Here is a 10,041-nt window from a genome sequence, read left to right as displayed (position 1 = left end):
AGGTCACTAGGTGGCCTCTTGAAAAGGGCTCACTCTTATCTGAGTGCAGAGAGGTACCGCTCTCCTCTCTCTCCGAGAATTCCATGGTTCTGAAGCCACCGCGTCCTCCGGGAGCTTCGCAAATCGCCAAGCCTCGGCTTTCCCGCCCTCAACGTCTGTACGCCAGGCTGCCGCAGGGTGTCGAGGCACTAAAGAATCCGCAAGGCTTTTGCGGACGACCCACTGCCTTGCTCTCAATTGGGTAACTTCATCTTTTCTCCGCCCCCAAGGTCTTTGCTTCCCCAATGATTGGACCCGGGCATTGTCCATCCCAACTTCGGGCACGGCTCTCTGGTTCCACCCGCTAAATATCCTCCGCAGCTTTCTCTCCTTAGATACCTTGCACTCCTCGCCCATCCCCTCTCTAGGTGGGGCTTGAGTGCACCTGGCAGGGGCCGGAGACATTTAGAGACCCGGAGACATTTAGGGCCCCTCCTCCTGCTCCAACCCCACCCACTGGGCCCCTCCTCCCCTCCACAGCCCGAACGCCGCACTCCAACATAGAGCTCCTTCCACCTCGCGGCGTTCGCGATTCCTCCGCCCCTCCCTCCAGCCACGGCTCAGACTCCTAGGTCGCTCGGGCAGAGCGGGCGGCGCGCTGGGGGGATGCGCTCTATGAGGGCTCTGCAGAATGCGCTGAGCGGGGCCGGCAGTCACTGCTGGCTGGGAGGCTGGGGTCACCTGAGCCGGAGCCCTCTTCTTGGCGGGGGCGTCCGGCACCACCTCAGTGAGGCCGCGGCGCTGGGCAGAGAGACGCCGCACAGCCACCAGCCGCAGCACCGGGATCAGTAAGGCTTGCGGGACAGGGGCAGGGGAACAGGCTCGCTCCCACTCCCACTGTCGTTGTCGCCAGCTCGGAGTACCCTTACCCCGAGAGCGCACCTCATCTCCCCTTCTCTTCTCGCTCACTAGCCTGCGATGCCTTTTCTTTTAGATCTGGGGTTTTGGGTCCGCCGCGCTCGGGCGGTAACATGCCGTCCGCCCGGGAGGGCGTTTGGGCAGGTCGGTCCTCGGGATGGTGCCTGTCCAAGGTGCGTACTTAACTGGGAACGCAGACAAGCGCGGCGTGTTGGTTGGTGCACGTGTCTGAGTGCAGGGCCGTGTGCGCACCGCGCATCCTCACCTTCCCTCTCCTAGGTCGTCGGATGTATTTTAGGGGATGAGTGGGTATGGAACAGCCTCCTCCTCGAGTCTTGGAGTACTTGTGTCTGGCCATCTGTATGGTGTGTCTGTGTTTTGGCATGTCCTCAGCGTGTAATGTGTGATGCGCGTGTATTAGTGCGCAGGTACGTGGTGTGTCGTTTGCATATGTGTTGGATGTGTGCGTTATCGGGGCTCCTAATCTGTAGAATGAGGGTGGTTTTCCAGTTGGTTGTTAAATGAGGAAAATCGTTCTAATTGGGTAAAAAATTATAAGGCTCAGATTTCCCAAACCAGAACCAGTCAGCCGTTATTTGTGCTGCTCAGGCTCCCTGATTTGAAGGGTTCTCATCCCTTGGGCTATTTATTATTCTAACCCCAGAGGCTGCACCTCTCTCTTCCACCCAGGAGAACTTGGTGGCTGAGCCTCTTTTCTCCGAGACACAGACGGAGCTGAGCAGGGAATTTTGTCCTTTCCAGCAGCCAACATAGACACTGTCCAAGTAGTCCCTGAACTATCATAGCAGGAACAGAAAATGGACCATCTCTCCTGTCATTGACATGTACTGATGACATTCAGAAAGACATGCATATCATAATTAAAGTAGCCAGATAGACACAGCACTGCCTCACCACCACTGGAGCTCCTGTCCTGACAGGTAACAGACCAGTAAGGTATGATTTATTTATCATTAATTATTAGGCTGTCCTTTTCCATCAGCTGCTTCTCAAGGAAACATGGAACATTTAAATTTTAAAGAATAAGCCCTCTCTCTGTCTCATTCTACTCTCCATTCCAACTTTCCCCAAATAATCACCATGGGAGAAATGGTGGGACAGAGCAAAGCCTTAATCTCCCTCACCTTTAAACCTCCTGGGAAGCAAGTAGTATCCCTGGTTCCTTCTACACATACTTCCTTACCCAGTGGTGTCTGGTGATGGAAGTGTTTGGGGAGCCTTGATCCTCCTGCCTATGGCTGCCTTTGCTCCCAGGGAATTCTTAGTAGGAGCCTTGATCTGGTTCTCCCTTGAGCAAAAGGAATTGAGAGCACTGGAGGGGGATTGGCTCTGGACTGTGACACCATGATGGGGAGGGTTTCTTGTGTTTGGGGGGTGGGGGAGAAGGAAGGCAGAAAAAATGCCCTGGTATTCAGGTTCTTGTTTGTTTTTTTAATATTTAGCTTTGTTATTCCTGATTATAAAAGAAAAATAAGATAGAGTATCAAGAAGAAAATAAAGATCCCAAATTAGAGGTAACCATTAATGTGATGGATATCCATATATACCCTACATATGTATATATAAAATTTTAACAAAAATAGGATTACAGTCTTCATATTCCTTGGTAACCTTTTTCATTTATAAACAGCTTTTAATACCATTGAATGTGTATGTGTGTGATATTATTGTCATTTTAGTGGCTGCTATTTAGCCATTTTAAGATTCCATTGTGTGAGGTATCATAATTTATTTAACCAGTCTTCAATCTGGTTACTACATATTCTTGTGGACCGGTTCAATTATTTCTTAGAGTAAATTCCTAGGAAATTTTGCTCCCCAGGGACACCTGTCATCGATATCTTGTGTAACCTTCTAAAGATATTGTATGCATATATCAGCAAATACATGTTGATATTTTTTTCCTTTCTTTTTTATGAAAATGGTATCATGTTATACACATTGTTCTGCACCTTGCTTTTTCGCCCCTCAACATTATATCATAGATCAATCCTTATCTGGGCCAAAGGGTTTGCAATTTTCTTAAGGCTTGTTATACTTCAGTGGTATGGCATTATTTCCTGTCTTCCCTCAGCTTCCAGGCACAGAGACTTGCCCTCTAAATGTTCCTACATAATTTCCTTCTTGCGTTATTCCTCATATAGCTTTTTCCTCCTCCCTTCTATCACCAGATGGACTCTGTCCTCCTTATAGGCACTAGCCTCATTGTGACAGTTGGATTTCCTCAGAAACAAGAAAACACCCCTCTCCTGGTATTCTTTCTGACCCCTGACCCTAAACACATACATGCCTGGTCTATGCCAAGCTTCTTGAGAGACTTTTAATGTTTTAATGCCTTGTTTCAATAGATAATATGTCCATATTCAATAAATAATATATACATATTCATATGGCTCAAAATATGCAAAAAGATATATAGTGGGAAGTATCCCTCCCACTCCTTTTGCCCAGCACTTGCTTCATCACCCTAGAGGAAGGTAAATCAGGCTTACAGGTTTCTTTTTATTTTTTAACAAGTTTCATATATATCCTTCCAGAAATATTTTGTGCTTGTAAAGGCAAATATACTTTTTCCTTTTAAACATAAATAGTACCATACTATGAACACTGTTTTACAGATGGCTTATTTTAGTTAATATGACATGTTAGGGATCATTCCATATCAGTACTTAAAGAATTCTCTCATCTCTTCTTTTTTATACTGCATAATATTCCATTACATGAATGTACCATAATTTAAGCAGTTCCCTGTTGATGCACATTTACATTGTTTCTAGTACTACTATTACTAACAATGCAATAAATGGGAATATGTTATTTTGTAGGTATGTAAGTACACTTACGAGATAAATACCTGGAAGTCAAATTGTTGGATCAAAGAGATTAAAGGGTCTTAATCTCAAATAGCTGTCATATTTGGAATGATCTGATAAAATAATTTCTCTAAATCTGTTAACATATTAATAGAACTCTTGAAGACCAAGAAGTTTTTAATACCTGGAATGTTAAGCATTATAAGCCAGCAAGAGAGATATTTTGGGCAATAGGGACCTTCCTAGAAACGTAACTTGGTAATTCTTTATTGAAGACCCACTGTGGGCTAGGGACTTCGCTCAATGTTAGGAAGACATAGGTATCCAAAACACAAAGACCTGGAGGGAGGGGATGGTAGGATGTGCAAAATGGGTAAGGGGGGGTAGGAGATTTTTTTTTTAAAGGTGTTTTCTAATTTCAAATCAGAAAAATTGGAATTAGAAATTTTTACATCTTGGGGCACCTGGTTGGCTCAGTCAGTGGAGCATGCACCTCTTGATCTTGAGGTTGTGAGTTCGAGCCCCATGTTGGGTGTAGAGACTACTTAAAATATTTTTTAAAAATTTTACATCACTTTATTTTTATTTTATTTTATTTTATTTTATTTTATTTATTTATTTATTTATTTATTTTTTGAGAAAGAGAGTGCATGAGGGTGGGGCAAGGGCAGAGAGAAGGGGAGAGAGGATCTGAAGCAGGCTCCTCACTGACAGCAGAGAGACCCACGTGGGGCTCAAACTCATGAACTGTGAGATCATGACCTGAGCCAAAGTTGGACACTTAACCAGTGAGCCACCCAGGTACCCCTACATCTTTTTATTTTGAATTTAATCTGTAATCCAAAATATTATCATACCTGTTTACGATTTTGCAATGTACTTCTTTTTTTTTTTTTTATAGGCTCCATGCTGGGCGTAGAGCCCAACATGGGGCTTGAACTCGTAACCCTGAGATAAAGACCTGAGCTAAGATCAAGAGTCGGATGCTTAACCAACTGAGCCACCCAGGCACTCCTGTACTTCTAATTTAATAAAAATAAAGAATGTTGATGCTAAACACACACACACACACACACACACACACACACACACACCTCTAACAGTGGAGCAAGGGAGTCTTCTGTCAGTAAGATGGTGTGTTGTGTCATACCAGCAGCATAAACAATATTGGGAGGTTTGAGGAAGCCTTTATAGAATTAGTAACATTTGATCTGGACCTTGAAGGATGAGCAGGACTTTTCCAAGTGAAGGGATAAAAAGGTAATTCCATGCAGAAGCTGCAGCATAAGCAAAGGCCAGGAAGCCTAACCATATCTGGTCCACAAGGACCTACCTGTTATCTGGCGTAACTGAAGTGTTGGGACATGGTGGAGAATAGAAAAAGAATGTTGGTAGGTTTTAAGAGCCTTGAATGCCATACCAAGAAATAACTTATGTGTAGGCACTGGAGAGCTATCAAAGGTTTTTGAGTAGAGAAATGATATTTGACTTTTAATTTTTTTTTCAACGTTTTTTATTTATTTTTGGGACAGAGAGAGACAGAGCATGAACGGGGGAGGGGCAGAGAGAGAGGGAGACACAGAATCGGAAACAGGCTCCAGGCTCCGAGCCATCAGCCCAGAGCCTGACGCGGGGCTCGAACTCACGGACCGCAAGATCGTGACCTGGCTGAAGTCGGACGCTTAACCGACTGCGCCACCCAGGCGCCCCGATATTTGACTTTTAGAAAGTTAATTGGCACATTGTGGAAGATGGGTTGGAAGTCAAGGGAGGGTGATAGCAGTTAGGGAACAGACAATATGGAGCTGATGATGAAGCATGGTTTACTGAGCATTTACTTTATAAAAGACCATTTTCCACTAAATGTTTTGTTAATTAAGCCTACTTCATCCATGTAAAGCAGACATTACTACCCTTATTTTACAGATGAGGAAGCATGTTCAGCATTATTAAATAACCTGATTTCCTATCTATATTAAGGTCACACAGCTATTAAGGGGCAAACTCTTGTTCTTTATACTGTGCCGTGCTGGCACAAAGGAAGAAAACAGGGTGGATTTGAGAGACATAGTGTGGGTTACCAACTGAACATGGATGTAAGGTATGGGAATTATCCAAATGATTCCACATTTCTGGGTTGGCACCTGGGTGAGTGATACGGCTATTAACCCAAATGGGAAGCACAGAAGAGGAGCAGAGGGAGGGAGGGGAAATGACATTTGGACACTTGGACATTTTGAGTTTGGCAGTGCCCTATGGGACATCTAGAAATGGAAATGTCTAGAAAGCAGCTAGAAATAAAGGTCTGAAGGTTAGGAACAAAAGAAATCTAGACAGTAAGATTTGACTTCTCAGGACAGATGTGAAAGTTGGAATTATAGGGCTGGATCAGCTGGTTCAGGGAGGAGGCATAGAGTGAGGACACCTATCTACTTATAAGGCCATGTTCTAGGAGGAGAAGCAGGGAGCAGTTCTCACGTTCCTATCCTCCTCCCCTATCTCTGCCCCCAAACAGTGATTCATCAGAGAGTGGCATGCTGTCGCGCCTGGGTGATCTGCTCTTCTACACTATTGCTGAGGGACAGGAACGAATCCCTATCCACAAGTTCACTACTGTAAGTTCCTCTCTACCTGCTCATAACACTGAATCTTCAGGATCTCTGGGAAGTGGGGGGATGGCTAACGGGCCATGGTAGCAATATGGTAGTAGATGTCTAGATTCATAAGGCAATCCAGTCTCTGGACCAGGGTAGGAAGATGAAACCCTCTGACTCAGCCATTCTTCTTGGTTTGAGACTTTGACCCCAAGGGTTCAGGAACCAGCTTCCTTGATAAAAAAGGGCAGGAAACCTTTATCAGTCTCCATAGCTGCACAATTCTCTCCTTTCTTAGTCTGCAAACCCATTTGTTCCACCTATTACAGTAGTTGGGATTGAGCTAGTTGTTATCCATTGGGAAAGAATATTAGGATTGCATTGCTGTCCTTGTAGTTGACCTTACCAGGCTTCTTCTTTCCCCTAAAGGCACTGAAGGCCACTGGACTGCAGACATCAGATCCCCGGCTTCGGGACTGCATGAGCCAGATGCGCCGCATGGTTCGAGAGTCCAGCAGTGGTGGCCTCTTGGACCGAGATCTCTTCCAAAAGTGAGGGCCCCAGAAACAAGGGCACCCACTCTCAAAACTGATGTGGACATAGACTATAATAGCAGGGAGGGCTCTTGGGGATTGGATAGTTTGACCCTTCATTTTATTACTTATTACACAAGTAACATATGAACATGCATATACTCATTATAATAAGTTCAAACAATATAGAAATACATGTTCTCCTTTCCCTCTCTCCCCAATCCCAGTCCCCTTTCCCAGAAGTAAACATTGTTAACAGATTAGTGGGTATCTTCTAGATAACGTCCTATGCATTTACATACATACAGGAATATATATAAATATACTTATATGACTTAGGATTCTTAAAATATAAAGATGGCCCACTATACATATTATATGGGTATTTTTTTCTTATATCCCAAGACACTGTCTTGGGGTATCTTTCCACATCATTACAACAACCCCTCATTTTAGGGGCAAAAGAAACTTAAGACCCAGAAAGATAAAGTGACATGCCAAAGGTTATAGAGCTGTTGGTCCCAAACCTCATGACCACTCACGCCTTCTTTATTCCCAACTTCCATGGCTCCAGAGTGAGTCACAGCTGCATCTCTCCAGCCCCCTAACCCAATCGTGTCTGGGATCCAGGTGTGTGAGCAGCAACATTGTGCTCCTGACCCAGGCATTCCGAAAGAAGTTTGTCATTCCTGATTTTGAGGAGTTCACGAGCCATGTGGATCGCATCTTTGAGGATGCCAAAGAGCTCACTGGAGGCAAAGTGAGGGCCAGGGGACTAAGGGAGGGGCAAGGGCTCTGGGCCAGATATACCTTGCTTCTTGGAAATTTCTTGGGGCTGGGAATCCATGGATGAGAGATAAGAAGCAGAACCTCTAAAAATGGGGACAAATGCTTTATGTATTTCTATACATGTGATTTCTAGAGCAGGTGAAGGAATCTGAAGTTTCTTAGGGGACAAGTGGCATAAAGGATTCAATCAAACTTTGAAAGAGACCTATAGGGTAATTGAGCCTGAGAACCAAAACCCAGAATTTTCCTCTTTTTACTTTCCGTAGGCTTTACTGCCATCTCTATAGGAATAGAGCTACAGAAAGCTAAGGCCTTCTTGGACTTAAGGCTTGGGTGTCCCTGAGAACAACAGGCAGGAGGGAACCCTATTGCCCTTCAGAAGACAGAATTTTCACCTTTATCCTGACTCTGATTATCTCTGTTCCCCCTCTACATCCATATCTCCATTCTGTCTGTTTTGTCTCCCCACTCATGCCCAGGTGGCGGCCTACATCCCTCAGCTGGCCAAATCCAATCCAGACCTGTGGGGTGTCTCCCTGTGCACTGTGGATGGTCAGCGGTAAGATGCTGGGTGAGAGGAAGGGGAGGCAGAGCACGGGTGCAGAACATAGACTGATCCCTTTCATGGCACCTATCTGCCCCCAGGCACTCCGTGGGCCACACAAAGATCCCCTTCTGCCTGCAGTCTTGTGTGAAGCCCCTCACCTATGCCATCTCCATAAGCACCCTAGGCACTGACTACGTGCACAAGTTTGTGGGCAAGGAGCCCAGTGGCCTACGTTACAACAAGCTCTCTCTCAATGAGGAAGGTGAGCACTACCAGGGCTCAGGCCAGACTCATAGATGTCCCTCTTCTTATTCCCACCTATCCCTCCAGCCTTGTTTGTTTATTTCTCTGACTTTGCTGATTAGCTCTGTCATTTCATCCTCCCCAGCAAAGAAATTTTTCTTGTCTAGCCTGCAGAGTGGGCCGGCTGTAAAGGAGGCTTTGCTCAGCAGCTAATAAAACTCTGGGTGGTTTGTATTTCTCCAGGAATCCCCCATAACCCCATGGTCAATGCTGGTGCCATTGTTGTGAGCTCCCTGATCAAGGTCAGTGCCATCCTAGCCATCTGGAAGGTACTGTTCTCTAAACCCCCTTGTTCCTATATCCCACATATCTGCCCAGTTCTCCAGGAGACTGCTGGGCCTTGGTTCCTATGAGGGTCCCCAGGAAGTAGTGAGGGCACAGCAAGGACCCACATATGTCGAAGATGTTAGTAAAAGGAGCTGTACCTCTGCCCCCAACCCTGAGTCTGGAGCCCAGAGCTTCCTGGCCCTTAGAGAAGTGAGCAGGTCTTCAGGTCTTGACCCCTGCCTAGGACCAAGGGCCAAATGCCAGACACAGGGGGAGGACAGCACCGTTGGGTACTGATTGGCCACTTCTGGGTGAGGGACACAGAAAGAAGGGTGAATGGCCAGGCCAGGGCAGCTATTCACGTCACCTGAAACTGTGAGTTGGCCTTGAGCAAGGGTATCAGGCTGGTCTGTCAGCTGTAGGTCTCCCAGGGCTTGAGCAAGAACCTGAGAACAGTGTGGGCCGCAACACTCCAGAGCCAATCACAGCCCCTCCTGGGGAAGGTGGTGTTAGGAACCCTCCCCCCTGGGACTCAGGTGTCAGAGTCCCTATGGTGTTGACACTATAGTTGACATGTACAGGAAGCAATGGAGTGTGGTGGGGGTGGAATGGGAGACCAGACCAGGCTCAGGCTGTCCCCTTGCCCCGGGATAGCTCTGTCTACAGCCCTGTAACTGGCACCTGCCTCATTCCATTCCCATCTAAGTGGGCCTATTGGACCTGACACTCGGCTAAAATCTTCAGCTTTATTTCAGTTATCAATATAATTGATGTAATTGAGTATTAAATGCAACACCCCTCCTGATCCCATTCCTGTCACTCCAGTTGGAGATAGCTATGGGAGTCAGGGATAGGGATAGAGTATGGTTCTAGCTTGGGCCATAAGGGATGAGGATGGGGATCAGGAATAGGAATGGGGCTTGGGGACAGGACTGGAATCAGGAGAAGGAAAGTGAGAGTCAGATGAGGGCTGGGATTGAGAATGGAAATGGAAGTGAGGCTCAGGGATGGGTAAAACTCACAGATGGGGTGAGGTTATTTGTACTCATTACTTGATACTAAAATCTAAATGGTTTGGTTTTTAAGATCATTGGATATGATATGCAGGTATACAAAAAGACTCAGTTGTAAAAAAAAAAAAAAAAGTCACTAGCAAAACCAGTCTAAGACATTAACTCCACTAGGTCCTCCTGGCACTCCTGTCATCCTCCTAGGCTTGGAATGCTGATCTCTCTCTCTCTCTCTCTCTCTCTCTCTCTCTCTCTCTCTCTCTCTCT

General features: G+C 45.9%; 1 protein-coding gene across 1 annotated transcript in view; it reads left to right on the top strand.

Moving 5' to 3' along the window:
• The first annotated feature begins 302 nt into the window (after window positions 1-302).
• Window positions 303-10,041, top strand: part of GLS2 (glutaminase 2) — a 15,014-nt gene continuing 5,275 nt past the window's right edge. Inside the window, exons 1-7 of the mRNA XM_049627356.1 lie at window positions 303-827; window positions 6,247-6,346; window positions 6,755-6,876; window positions 7,489-7,618; window positions 8,127-8,206; window positions 8,293-8,456; window positions 8,681-8,739. Coding sequence (XP_049483313.1) covers window positions 646-827; window positions 6,247-6,346; window positions 6,755-6,876; window positions 7,489-7,618; window positions 8,127-8,206; window positions 8,293-8,456; window positions 8,681-8,739 — 837 coding nt within the window. The 5' untranslated portion in view covers window positions 303-645. The remainder of the gene's footprint in view (window positions 828-6,246; window positions 6,347-6,754; window positions 6,877-7,488; window positions 7,619-8,126; window positions 8,207-8,292; window positions 8,457-8,680; window positions 8,740-10,041) is intronic.

Source organism: Panthera uncia, chromosome B4 (assembly GCF_023721935.1).
Source record: "Panthera uncia isolate 11264 chromosome B4, Puncia_PCG_1.0, whole genome shotgun sequence".
NCBI classification, from domain to species: Eukaryota; Metazoa; Chordata; class Mammalia; order Carnivora; family Felidae; genus Panthera; species Panthera uncia.
This window is presented reverse-complemented; position numbering and strand designations above follow the sequence as displayed.